At 35.7% G+C, this 14618-nt stretch overlaps 1 protein-coding gene across 1 annotated transcript; it reads right to left on the reverse strand.

The window, feature by feature from the left end:
• Positions 1–7990: 7990 nt before the first annotated feature.
• LOC111998977 (cytokinin hydroxylase) lies at positions 7991–12057 on the reverse strand. Its single transcript, XM_024031103.2, has 4 exons — positions 11647–12057; positions 11042–11271; positions 10139–10747; positions 7991–8749 (listed from the first exon to the last, which is right to left on the reverse strand). Exons 1-4 carry the CDS (start codon positions 11930–11932, stop codon positions 8324–8326), a joined length of 1551 nt encoding a protein of 516 aa, XP_023886871.2. The 5' UTR covers positions 11933–12057; the 3' UTR covers positions 7991–8323.
• Between the last annotated feature and the right edge of the window lie 2561 nt (positions 12058–14618).

Here is a 14618-nt window from a genome sequence, read left to right on the forward strand (position 1 = left end):
GCTGATTGTGATTGGGTTCCTTCCTAAAGTTTATGCTGGTCCATTCTGGGCTGGTTGAAATGCATGTGATGCTGCTGCCTTTCAGCAAGGAATAGCTTGCCTCGCTGTGCTGTGTAGCAAATTAGCAATCATGAAGCTCCTCTTGTTCAAGCTTACTGGGCTAACGTTATCCAATATGATTGACCCTCGTGTTTGGGTTAGTTATTTTCTTCCTCTTACCTTGCTTAAAAAATAAACCAAGTAAAAGTACAGACCTAAAAAAAAAAAAGTTTTAGGAAGCTGCAAATAATTAAATCTTAAATAAATAAAAAAATAAAAAAAAAAGGGAAGAAGAAGAAGACACTCTAACACAAAGTTTGACATTTCATCAAAATGGAGGGAAAAGAGCTGTAAGGGGGCTTAAAGCTAGTAGGAGCATTTAGCAAAAATTATCACTTGCTTGATAATTTCACTAACATGTTTTTTCTCTCTTTTAAGTTTACCTTTAAGCTAAAGTTGGGAATTCCAGATTCTACATTAAAAATGTAAAGGAGAGAGAGAGAGGGAGTTCCTCATCCTCCCACTAATACTAATAGTAAAATAAAAATTGGTTAATAAAGTAAATTGGACTCAAAATATGAATATACAAAGCACTTATATAATTCCTATCAAAAAAAAATTTATCATTTTTTTTTAATATAATTTGATAGTTGGGAAAGCAAGATTTGAATCTTAAACATTTCCATTAAAAACAATATAAAAGAAGTGCTAATTGAGCTACAACTTTAATAACTTTCCAAAATACCTCTCGTTTAGGATCAGTTTCGTCATCTTTGGATCCGATGCAAGGATCCCATTCAACATTGGTCTACAGACCTAGTAGGGATGATGATTGTTCAGCCACCATTGCAAATGCCTTCGGTTTTCCTTATATTGGTTGTGTAGTTACTTCTTGACTCTCTACTAATTAGCTGGCAGCTTGGCCCATTAGGCTCTTTTTTAAATTTTGTTGGATCTATTATCAATTTGTCTATAAATAATTTTGCTTAGCCTAATTTAAAATTAAAAAAAAAAAAAAAATCGAACAAAGGAAAGGGGAATAATTTGACCTATAGAAAGAACCAGAACAGATTTTAGAATTTTGTGGCCGCATGGTTTGCGCAGCTAAGCAACCTGCACAACTTTGTCCATTTGAAAGGCTACACCTTTTCTTTTCTTTTTGGGAGAAACAAAGGCTACAATTTTTTTTTTTTTTAAGGAACAAGTGAATTTTATTAAGCTAAATCTAGATTGAATACATCATCCAAATCTAATGGTAGTTCTTCTACCCATACATCAGTATCTGCAAATACAACTACTTGTCTAGCTAAGGCGTGTGCCAATCTGTTGCCCTCTCTTCCTACATGTTGGAAGCTACAAGTCCTTAAAGAAGAACTGAAACTCCATATTTCCTCAATAATATGACCAAATAGAGTATGACAAGGCTCCTTTGTGTTAATAGCTTTTATTATCCATAAGCAATCTCCTTCAAATATTACTTTGAATAAGCTGAGCTCTTTTGCAAAAGCCATAGCCCGAGATGCCGCAAGTGCCTCTGCATGTTCTATTGATTGAGGCAAAGCTATTTTCTGACTCAGAGCACCTATAATATTTCCATTGTAGTCTCTAATCACCACTCCTATCCCTGCCATATTACTACTATCAAAGAGAGCTGCATCAAAATTGGCTTTCTAAAAATCCTATGTGCTTTCTTGTTGATGTCATGTAAAGGCCATGAAGGTTGTCGCACTCAAATCTTATTCTGTCACTGCCATAAGCTCTAAGCTATAGTTGAAAACAGAGCAACTGTGAAGGCTAATCCGTGATCAAGTATAGCTTCAAGGAGATCAAAAAAGGACTAATACCCAGTCTGGTACAAATGTGAGAAGCTTGGGACGGACTTCCATACAACCTTGGCTTGGTTGCACAACCATAACACATGCATGACCGATTCTTGCTGCTCATCGCATAGTGAACACATTTCATCTAAGGTGATTTTCCGTCGTGCTAGATTTTATTTTGAAGGTAGAGAATCCCTTGCTGCTCTCCATATAAAATGCCTAACTTTTGGGGGCGCTCCAATCTTCCAAATACTCCTCCACACCTTCGAATTTTCCCCATTTGACGATGATGGAGCTTCGTTGATCACCTCTGTTGCAAGCATCTGATATGCGGACTTAACCAAGTAACACCCATCTGCTGTTTTGGGCCAAACAAGGCAATCAGTGTTGCACATCTCACTAAATGCTTTTTATCACTTCAGCTTCCCACCGGTAAAAGGAGTTCTACAACACCTCCCAATTCCATATTTTTGTATTAGGATAAAAGAGGTCACACACCCAGTTCAGCCCTTCATCAATTTTTGGCAACACCACTTTGCTCATACCAGGTCCAGGCAGCCAATTATGATCCCAGATGCCTATATTTCGCCCATCCCCTACTCTCCAAATAGCTCCTTTCTGTATTATCCTCCCAGATTGTAGGATGCTCTTCCAAGCACAAGACTACTTAGTAGGCATTGGTGCATCTAAAATATTACTCCTCGAAAAATACTTAGCACTAAATACCTTGTACAGCAAAGTGTGTTTTGATGGAGGAGCCTCCAAATCTGCTTTGCAAGCATGGTCTCATTGAAATTTTTTATATCACGAAACCCCATACCTCCAATCGATTTTGAGGAACAAAGTGTGCTCCATTTTACCCAATGAATCTTTTTTCCTTCACCACTTCCTCACCAAAATTTCCAGATCATGGCCTCAATGTCCTTGCATAGACATACCGGCAACTTAAACACATTCATAGAGTAGGCCGGGATTGATTGGAGCACTACTTTTATCATGACTTCTTTGCCCGCTTTAGATAGCAATTTCTCTTTCCATTCTTGCATTTTAGACCAAATCCTTTCTTTGATGTGAGTAAAGCAAGCCTTCTTATTCCTACCAACAAAGGAAGGTAATCCCAAGTACTTCTCATAATGTTGGATAGCTGGGAGACCAAGGGAGACTTTGGTTGCTTCTTGGGTAGCCTCATTTGTATTTCTACTAAAGAATAGAGTAGTCTTGTCCTTATTCACCATTTGACCGGAGGCAGCTTCATAAATGTTCAATATATTTTTTATTTTCTCACATTCTGCCAAGGTGGCCCCTCAAAACAATAGACAATCATCTGCAAAAAAGAGGTGAGTAATCTTCAGTCCCCTTCTACAAAGTGAAAAACCATTGATGTCCCCATCATTAGCTGCCCTTCGAAGGATAGTATCCATGCCCTCCACACAACAAAGAAAAAGATAATGAGACAATGGATCCCCTTGTCTAAGTCCCCTAGTTGGGGTAATCATACCCTGTAGCTCCCCATTAACCATAATAGAATATGTCACCATAGTGATGCATTCCATAATCAAAGAAACCCAAGAATTTTGGAATCCCAAATTTCAAAAGAATTTTCTCTAGAAAAATCCACTCCACCCTATCATACGCCTTACTTATGTCTAATTTTAAAGCCATGTATCCAAAATTTCTTGAGCAACTAGTTTTCATGTGATGCAAGGATTCAAATGCAATCAGAATATTGTTAGTGATCAATCTACCCGCAGTGAAGGCACTTTGTGTTTCAAAGATAATATTATTAAGAAAATGTTTAAGCCTATTAGCTATAACCTTACCGACAATTTTATAGATTACATTACATAGGCTTATTGGTCTAAATTCGTATACTTTTTTTTGGGTTTTTTACTTTTGGGATTAAAGTAATAAAAGTGTGATTTATGGACTTTAAAAAAGAACCCAAATTAAGGCAAGAAAGGACAGCCTGAGAAATATCCATACCCACATCGGTCCAATAAGTCTGATAAAAGAGTGGTGGCATTCTGTCTGGACCCGGTGCTTTTAGAGGTGCCATCTCTTTAATTGCCAACTTCACCTCTTCTACTGTGTACATGGCTGTAAGCTTTGAGTTCATCTCCTTTGTGACCAGTTCCTGCACTCCTTCCATAATGCTATCAAGGTTATGAGGATTGGATGTTGTGAACAAATCAGCATAGAAGTCCACAAGTATTTTTGTGTAAATGCCCTCCTTTGACTACCATCTCCCTTCACTATCCCTAAGCCCCTTAATGAAATTTTTCCACTTCCTTTGAGTTGCTGTCCCATGAAAGAACTGGGTATTTCTATCTCCACTTTGAATCCATTGTAAACTTGATCTTTGATGCCACATTTGCTCTTCTTTCTCACATGATTTATTCAACCCAGCCTTTAACCTCACCATCTCATCATCCTTCCCACCCCTAGCTGAAGCCACCTCTGCATGCCAAAGTTTTTCCTTAGTTTGTTTTATTTGTTGTTTTACATTACCAAAGTGTGCCCTACTCCACTTCTTTAACCCCTTTTTTTTTTTTTTTTTTGCATTTCCTTAACTTCTCTATTGCTTGAAACATAGAAGTACCTTTAGTTTGGTGTGCCCATGCTCTAGACACCGTTTCACCACAACTAGGATCCATTAGCCACATAGCCTCAAACCTAAATGGTTTCCGCCTCCACTTATGACTCTCCCCATTTAGATTAAGAGCAAGTAGCAAGGGTCTATGATCTGATGTAAAATAGTGTAGATGATGAACTCTACCCGTGGGGAACCTATTCAACCACTCATAGTTGGCTACTCCTCTATCAAACCTCTCCCAAACTAGCTCTCCTCTTCTTTTCCTATGCCAAGTGAATTCCAGTCCTGAGAAACCCAAGTCGATAAATCCATAATCATCCAATGCATCCTGAAATGACTACATTAGATTGTGAGATCATGGTGCACCTCCCTTTTTAACCACCACCTCCAACAACTCATTAAAGTCACCAAAGCAGCACCACGGTAGCTTCGGCTTTGTACTCAGCATTTTTAGCATGCTACACCCTTCATTGCGTCAACTTGTCTCCGGTTCACCGTAAAATCCTGTCAACCGCCATGCTCTCTCTAAACCTCCATGCACAATAGCGTCAATATGAAAGTTTGAAAAGCTATCCACCCACACCATATCCCCATTCTTCTATAAAAGAGCCAATCCACCACCCCAACCTGTACTAAGAATTGTAAAACATCCATCAAATTTTAACTGACATCAAACCCATTCCATTCTTTCTCGATCTAACCATGTTTCCGACAAAAACACGATCATGTGACCTTGTGCTTGTACTATATCTACAAGCTCTTGAACTACCCAGCAGTTCCCAATCCCCTAGCAGTTCCAAGCTATGAGATTCATTGGTCCTGGCAAAGCTAAAACCCAGTCTCCGCCGATGATGTTATATTCTCTATTGCCACCTTTTTCCTACTCCTTTCTGATATCCCAGCTTCTGCATCAACCACCCTAGAAGTTCTCTTTTTTTAATAAAGAGAGGATTTGGCCATTGGGCTCACCTCTATTCTGCTCCCTTCGGACCCAACCTCTTTTTTGAGTCAAGTGTTTTTCTGTTGCTACATCATAAGTGGAGTGAAGGCCTAAAGCTGAAGGCCCAAAAAGCATAGACAAACTTTGTAAGCTGAAATGCCCCTTGGAAGCACTATCCGTAAGTTTTTCCTTTCTGACTTGTACGTTATCAAACTTTATGATCCCATTATCAATATCCTCTAACTACTCTGAAAATTCTACCCTCTAATTGTTTGTATTTGAATTTGATGGAGCCAAACTGTTAGGAATTATCTCCATGATTAAATGATCATTTTTAATGGAATTCGGAATCAATGGGATTTCCGTAACAGTAGTACCCTCATTAAGTTGGTCAGACACGTCACTGTCATCCTCCCTGTGTCAAGCAGCCCTGGCATCCTCCTTCGCAATATCCTTCTTTATCCCCAGTCCAATACCCTAATCCACCCCTTCCCTGTCATTCTTTTGGCCATCTTCATCTCCATTACCCTCTTCGTCCAACCCCGCCACCCTAATCACCGTTCTCCGAGACAAAGTTAACAATAAACTATAGCTGCGTTTTCGTTTCTGTTTATTTTTGTTTGATGGTTGTATTGTTGTGGTGGAGCAAAAACTTAATCAACATCTAAACAAACATATTATACACGGAAATGGATAGAAGCAGACCGAGCGGGACTGAACAGGACTGAAATGGACCAAATACCAATTGGACTGAATAGACCAAATTAACTTTAATGGACCAAAATGCTACTTTAATATGGCTCAACAATAGTGTAGTAATAATAAATACTATTAAAGTAAATGAATGTGTAAATACAAAGTATATATAAAGGTAAAATTGTCAAAAATATTATTAGAAAAAAAAATGCTTAAAATGAATATATACAATCAATCGGTTAATATATTTAATATTATAAAAAAAATTAGAGAAACAAATAAAAAATAAAAAATGATGATGTGGTTGATGATGCGCATCAAAAAAAAATGTAATAAGCTTAAAAGCTGCACTTCAACTTTTAAATATTATATAGATATAAATGTGTTTAACTATTTATTATTCCAAAAAATAATCTCAATATATAAGGAGATGATGGGACAATGATTTGGCTCACCTGGGAGGATCAGCAAGTGCAAGCTCTTGGCTCACCCATCTCAATCTGGTCTTGACATCAAGACTAAAATGTGGTCTCAAGATTGAGACCAAAGAGTGATCTTGATATTAAAATCGAGACCACTCTTTCTTCGGGACCACTTCGATCAACATAATGAAATCGAAACCAACATCGAGTAGCATCGTTGATAAAAGTAACGGACCAAAACAGCCAAATTGAGTAGTTGTTATTTGGCCAAAGATATGGACCATACTGAGGGCTGCTCTTAAGAAAGCACCGAACACCAACACTTCTTCAAGATGTCTTTTATTCAAGGAGTAAAGTCGTTTTTATTGCTTTTCCCCTTAACTTTGTTCTACCTAAATAAGAAGCATGTCTTGTCACATACAGCAAGGTTCTATTAAATATAACAGCAAAAATAACACAAGGGTGCAAGGTGTGATAAGTGTGATAGTTTATGGTGCAAAGTGTGCAGTAGGATAGTTTAAGGTGCAAAGTATAATCTAGTGCATAGTTTAGAGTGGTAAAATGTAATTTTTCCTAGTTTTTCCTTTGTAAAACTAGTATTGAGCTAATTCATTGGTCTTTCACCACGGAAAATTCTTAGGTTTTTATGGAATATAGTAAAATGGCACTCCCTCCTTTCACATTCATGGTAGACTCTATCATGAATTTAATGAGTAGACCCTATTATGAATGTGAGAGAAGGGAGTATCATTCTCCTTACTCTGAGAGTATCTAAGAATTACTCAGGCCTTCTATATAATTGTTTGTTATTAGTGAAATCCTCACAAAAGGTTTTGGTTATGTTTAATGAGTGGACTCCACTATAAATATGAGAGAAGAAAACATAATTCTCCATGCGCCGAGAACAACTAAGAATTACTTGGGTCTTCTATGTAATTGTTTGTTATTAGTGAAATCCTCACAAGAGGCTTTGGTTACGTTTATAATGTTTTTTTGATTAATCCAAGTAAATTTCTTAATTGTTTTTTCTATTTGCATTAGTTTTTCTTTATTGTGTTTTTTCAATCTTTCTTTGCCAAAAGTTCTATTGATTGAGACATTATCGAATCCATCAAATTTCATTCAAAGTTGAATTTGCTTCTCGAGTTTGAAAATAATTTTTGGGTAAAGTACAGTTTGGACACACAGTTTTGGTGTCAAATTTTATGAGCTCCTGATTAAGCATGTGTATGCGAATATAGTTTTATTACTAGCTACCGTATCTCTTTCGGTTGGGTTTGGGATATTTTGAATTTAGCATGATTTACTATTTCGAATCCAAGCCTCTTATTGGGTGATCTTAATGACCAATGAGGCTTTGTTGCCAGGTCTCATGGAATCTTCAACTTGCTAGAGCTCACGTATACTTTGTAATGACTAATGAAATGTCACAATGACCTACCGATAGATAATTGTCTTTATCTCATATGAGAGCAATCAATAGGACAATTCATTTCAGGCTACCATTTAAAAATATGACATAAAGATATTGACAATGAAGGCAGGACTACCTGTTATATATATTGGGACATAAAAAGAGATGAAACTCTCTCCCAATTTGAAAGATATATAGAACACATGCTTTTCGCTACAAGATCCCATAACATAATGTAGGTGAAGATACACAGAATGGTTTTGGGAGTGATTAATAAATTCTTTTCATTAAACATATATATTTCGAGCTAAAAGAAAGAAAAATGCTTCATGTGGTTTATATTTTAATAGCTAGAACAATAAAGTAATCGGTTGGTGTTGGTATGTCGAACTAGTTGGTCTAAAGGGGTTGAAATCTGAGAGGCAGTCCATACTTAGGCCTTAGAGAGAGCAAAATAGCAGGAGAATGAGTGTAAGTTGGGGAGAGGGTAAAAGAAAACCTAGAGAGAATTAGGGTTAGGACAATCTTATACTCCATAAACGTCAAGTTCCTACCAACACACATTCTTCCTCCAAACCCAAAAGGCAGATACCCCATCTTGTGCTTGCACCCTCCATATATGTCACCCTTGAACCTCTCTGGCTTGAACTCATTCACATCCTCACCCCACAGTTCCGGGTCATGGTGCATGGCCACCACGTCAATCCACATGTTGGTTCCATTAGGAATTGTTAGGTCATCCACTCGAATGTCTTCTCTTGCTTGCCTTTGTACGTTTGGTGATGATGGGTAAAGCCGAAGAACCTCATTTAACACCCATCCCATCTGCAATTACAATTACATTTGTAAGATTTCAACATGGTTTAGTAAAAAATCATAAATAGAAAACCCTTTTCATCTATGCATGCATGTTCTTAAATTCAAATTCAAACATATAATTACATTAACTAATACTAAATGTAATTTCTATAAATTATACTTAACTTCATCGATGTAACTTATTCACTAAGATACCTAAGTAGCTATGCCTAGGTTTTGTGATTTTTGCTTATTAATTTTATAATTAAGTCTAACTCTTGAAGTTGATATTTTATAAAAAGAATATTATTATTAAGTGAGGGAAAAAAATCCACCCAAATAAAAAGGGAAAATTAAAAACATAAAATTCATGGCCGGCAGGACTCAATATATCCATCCATAGCTCTGGTTGTACATGGACGGAGACCCAAGTAGAAAACGCAAAGTGTATCTGGGAAGTAAAGATTTTGGACGGTCATGCCAATAGGGTGATGGCAAATGTCAAGGTAGGGCGTGTGGAGGTGGCATAGTACCCTAAAGTGAGGTACTGTTGAATTTGCAATGCCATTAGCAGTAGTATCTACGTGACAATGACCAGTACTCTCACTATCCAACAATCCAAATGAGTCCAAGCCATAATAATCATGTGCTTCGGCCCCTACGCGCTTAACTCTTGGCATAGCTGGCCACTCTTTTCTGGCCAACATTGACCTATCATTGACCTCTTTTCATAGGTCGGCTCCTTTCTTATTTTTAGAACAATTTTGTGTTTCTAAAAAATGGGACCAAACAGAAGACTCTTTATATTTGAGTGATAAATATTATGAAAAGTTAAAAATAATGCATACATATCTAATTTCAAGCAATAATTCTCTCACCATTATTGATCATGCATGTGACCAACTGCATGCATGTCTATCCCATAAACAGAAGCAATTAGTGTTTTAGGTCATATAACTAGAAAGATATTCATTCTTCATTAAATTACAAAGAAAGATTTGCTGATGTATTGTAGGTGGTAGGTTCTATCTTATCATACCTCCCAAAAACAATGATTATTTCTATAATAATTCTAAGATGATATGGTTTTCTTAACTGGCAACCATATCCCCAAAACTCTATGCCTTTGTATATGTTGTTCAAGGATTACAACCTTAATTCTCATATTTTTTAAAAAAAAATCACAGCCACTATGTATCTTTACCTTGGTTTTAAAAACTGGACCGGAGGCAAAACTGGATTTGCCGAATCAGCCGGTCCGGTCTAGTTTTTAAAACATAGATCTTTACTCCCTTAGAATTCATTTTTATACATAGTACCTTAAGACATTAATTGCGCCTCTATATCTAGCTAACAAATTCACAGGACACCAGTACAGTGCTACTAAAATATGATGTGAAAAAAAATTTATCATACCTTCTTTAGTCCAGCAAGCGTATTGACATCAATCTCTCCATCTTTAACAACTTCTCTGATCTCATCTCTCAACTGGTCTTGCCACTCTGGATTCATGGCCAAAAGTAATAGTGTCCACGTGATTGCCAATGCTGTTGTCTCATGACCTCCAAAGAAGAAGGTCTTGCACTCATCCACTAATTCCTGCTGTGATAATGTCTTTCCTAATCGGCCATCAACAGGACTCCCTTGAAGCAATATGCCAAGCAAGTCTTGTGGAGTTTTCCCTTTAATCGATTTTTTTCGATCATTTATGATTGATAAAAACAGTTGGTCGATTTCCTTGCCAAGTCTTTTGGCCTCTAGGGTTTTCTTAGGGCAAAAGAATTTGCTAAAAGGGACCCCCACAAAGCGGTTAGACTTAAAGAGAGTCACTTGCAGGGCTCTTAGTTTTTCTAACACATTCTGGCCAGTTTTGTAACTTACACCAAAGCTTGTCTTAGCAATGATCTCTCCAGCTGTTTTTATAATTTCTATCTCAGCATCAATCTCTGGCTTTCCTGAATTAATGAAGGTAGTCCAATTATCTAGCATATTAGTGGCTGACTCCACCATTAAGCTTGCCATAACCTAGAAAATTAAACAAAGAAAGAAAGTTTAGATCTTTAGTGGGAATTAATTAACAGAATGGAAATTAATCAGTAGAGAATAACTTTGAGTCTGAGAAGTAAAGGAGAAGTATATAGTTATATTTTGCTAATTAATGTTTATACGAACAAAAAAAACTCTAAATGAAAGATAATTTGTTGACCAATTATTGTTTCTTTCATGGATGTACTATAATGAAATTTAGTTCTAGATTCTAAGAGAATCAGCTAGATATTTTTCCATTTTGGATGAGAGATCAGGAATGGAGAGAGAGACCTTCAGGTTGATTGGATTGAATGCAGGAGTAATGACATGTCGCTGGCGAACCCACTCATCTCCTTCAACCATGACCAAACCATTGCCAAACATAGGATCTCTATCATTTTTGAACACAGTTGGCTTTCCCCAACTCTTTGCCATGACAGATCCAGACATTTTCTTTAGGAACTCAGGTTCTGCTATATATAAAAATGGCTCTGTGCCCAGCCAGTATATGAACGTTTTTCCTGCACCACAAATTACACTTATATATTAGCCCTACACAAAATTTTATGAATACCTAGCTAGTATGTAAATTTTTGTATCATGAAAAAAAAAAAAAAAAAATTAACCTCTTTGCAGTGTATATAGTTGATGAACTCGCTTATCAATATATATATTTATATATTTAATGAACTCCATCAGTAGTATATACCTTGTCGAAAGGACTTCATTTTTGTGTTTCCATACAATTGTATTACCAATAATTTCTAAATGAAAAAATATATATATAATACAAATATAATATTTTTTACTAAATGCAAATATTGATTAAAATTTGACAGCACATATATACTTTTACTTTTATCAATATATATCTAGCTAGCTAGCTAGGAGCTCACCATGACTCTTTTGCCATTGTGCAAAGTAGGGAAAAACATTTGAGTGTATATCATGTGGAGAATTCGAAGACTGCAACGAAGAATCACCGGACATCTTAACGATATCCTTAATGTTACCAAAAGGAAAACTTGGAGTTGGTCCTCCAAACCCATTTCTCCGAATTTTCCAATACTTAAGAGTTGGTGAAATCCAGCAAGAAAATAACACTCTTAAGGTGATCAGGAAGAGAAAAAAGACCAGCAACACGGCTATGTTAAAACCTGTAGCCAGCTCAAGCAACCCCATATCTCTCTCTCTCTCTCTGGTTTGTGTGGAAGCACTGATGGCTTTTTTGTATAGTCTCTCTCAAAACTCAGAAAGCACTAATGGTTTTGTATATAGTCTCTCTTTCAAAACGCAAAAGCACTAATAGTTTGTTTATGTTGGTGGATGTTGAGAAACATGAAGTAGGTATTTATAGAAAAGGATTGGGATTTCGGGGTTCAAGAATGTCGGAAATTTGACCTGTTTGAACAATTTTAAGACTTCCACTTTGAACATTCTTTATTTTATTTTGCAGTCCTCTAATTTTAATAGTTTTTCTTTTTTATCTTGACCAAAAAAAAAGTTTTGCTTTTTTATTTTATTTTGTTTGCTTTGTCAACCATTCTAAGTTCCAGCCCATGACGGCAAAAGATGAGTTCTCATTCTCTGTGGAAACAGTCCTACCTTCCCATGGGTTTCAACCAATGGGTGTTTACCACGTAAGCTTGTTTGACGGGCTCTTGCCTTTTGTCAACGTTGCATGTGGACGGTGGACCACGAGAAGAAAAGCCGTCGTGTGATTTCTTGGAAATTCAAATAATAAAACAATAGGAGTAGGATTGCCATAAATTTAATTAATATGAAAAGTACCAAGTATAGGTGATTTGTTAGAAAGGTAATTAATCAACCAAAGTAGATTATAGTTATTTTCCATGTGGCTAATGATAAAAAATAAATCCGAATCATAATTTCCACAAAAGAAAAAAATAATAATATTCACCAACTTATTTGTTTGTAATCCTTACAAAATGATCTAGGGTTAAAGCATTAACTCACCTAGTCACCAACCCCTGAAATACACCGAAATATTTTATCTAAAAAAAGAAGAAGATTTGTTTTTCAAAAAAAATATATATATATATATATATATTTCTCTCTCCTTTTGCCTATGATTTGATAATTATGATAGTTATTAATAGATATATATTTTGATTGTGATTATCTATTAAAAATTAAATATAAAATTTGATAATTATAGTAGTTATTGATAAGAATTTATTTTGATTGTTGTTTTATTATGATGTTATTAATAGATATTTATTATAATTCTGATAAGCTTCTAAATAATGGTTTAAATATAGAATATAATTTAAACTTAATTAAAAATAGGATCCAGCCTACTTCCAGTAAATTTTTAAAAAGATATCTCTTTAGTTTTAAATAAAAACTGTCACACCACTTACTAACAAATCTACCGTGGAGATTAAAACTTACATCCAAGCACTTGGCATGCCTTCCTTTTAAACCCAAAACTTTATCTGCCGTGGAGATTAAAACTCATGCCTTCCTTTTAAACCCAAATCTTTATCTACCGTGGAGATTAAAACTTATTACATCCAAGCACTTGGCATGCCTTCCTTTTAAACCCAAAACAAAGATTGCCGTTCCAAATAGCACAACCACCATTACAAACAACCAGGCAGTCATCATCCAAATTACAAGACTATCCCATGTTTTGGTTCTCACATGTTTTGGTTCTCAATTGTTGTTAAATCGCAGTGTAATTTGAAAGATTCAAAAACCAGATTAGTAGCATTCTTCTGAGGTATGGTTTTCTCTGTTTGTGGGTGGAACTTTCAGCTTTATATTAAAAAATTGTTCAAAATAAGTGTTGGTCTTTAATTTCTTTTCAAAAATGGAGAACAAATTAAATTTTTGTCCAGTTGTGCTTGTTTACACGTGCTATGAAGATGATGATGATATTTAAAAAAAAATAAACGTTAACAGCAGTGGCTTATATATAAAAGTTGAACTCTGATCGAAAACAGTAAATAATTACACGATTTTTCTATGAAATTAATAAATGCATTGTACTGATTTTTATATCTGTGGCAATGAAAAAAAAAAGGGTTTCCATAAAATGATTAAATGTTTTGTGACTTTTTATCATCTTTGCAATATGATTTTTGCAGCCACAATATCTATTTTGTAATACATACCAAAATTATTAGTGTTGGGTCAAGAAAAAAATCTCCAATGAATTAACTAATTATCCAAGTTGATTAATTAGATTAAATTCATACAATATTCAATTACAACGTCAAAGGCACTACCATATTGTGTAAACTAGGTGCAGGGAAAAAAATAAGTTGATAAAACGATATGGTCACGTTAGGAAAAACCTTCATAGGCAAAACCTCACTAGACGATTATATAGGTTACCACTCTTGAAGAATCCACTAAAACATAATAAAGGTTACAAGCATAGAGACTACCCAATCCCAAATACCTATGATTGTAAAACCTACTGGAACTAGTTCAGCTCCAATCCGGATGGACCAAGATTGATAGTAGACTTATTCGATTAGCATGAATCTCCTATCAACGTAGCTAACAGTTGCACAAATCAAATCTTCTATCAACGTGACTAATTGTCTACAACAACTTTTAATTGATGTAGATGGTGGATGCAAAGTTCTTCATAACAACACACTTTAATAGATTAACTTGAAGTAGCTTGGTACAAAACCTTAAGGAGCACAAGTTTGTAGCAACTTCTCAATGATGTGTGTCTATTGTGTATGTAATGACGACTCTTAAAAATAATATTTAAGGTGTCCTGGAACCCTAGTGCACAAATCCAAGGATGCCACATCATCTAAACAAAATCTGGAATTCTATATAAATGAAGCTTGATTGATTGACTATTATCTAGCTTGCCATCGGG

This window comes from Quercus suber, unplaced genomic scaffold, assembly GCF_002906115.3.
Source record: "Quercus suber isolate HL8 unplaced genomic scaffold, Cork oak 2.0 scaffold_5, whole genome shotgun sequence".
NCBI classification, from domain to species: domain Eukaryota; kingdom Viridiplantae; phylum Streptophyta; class Magnoliopsida; order Fagales; family Fagaceae; genus Quercus; species Quercus suber.

Coding starts and splice junctions, on each gene's coding strand:
- LOC111998977 (XM_024031103.2), bottom strand. CDS start 11,932: ATGGGGTTGCTTGAGCTGGCTACAGGTTTTAACATAGCCGTGTTGCTG. Junction 10,748..11,041: donor TCAATCCAATCAACCTGAAG/GTCTCTCTCTCC, acceptor TTAATTTTCTAG/GTTATGGCAAGCTTAATGGT. Junction 8,750..10,138: donor CGCTTGCTGGACTAAAGAAG/GTATGATAAATT, acceptor TTGTAATTGCAG/ATGGGATGGGTGTTAAATGA.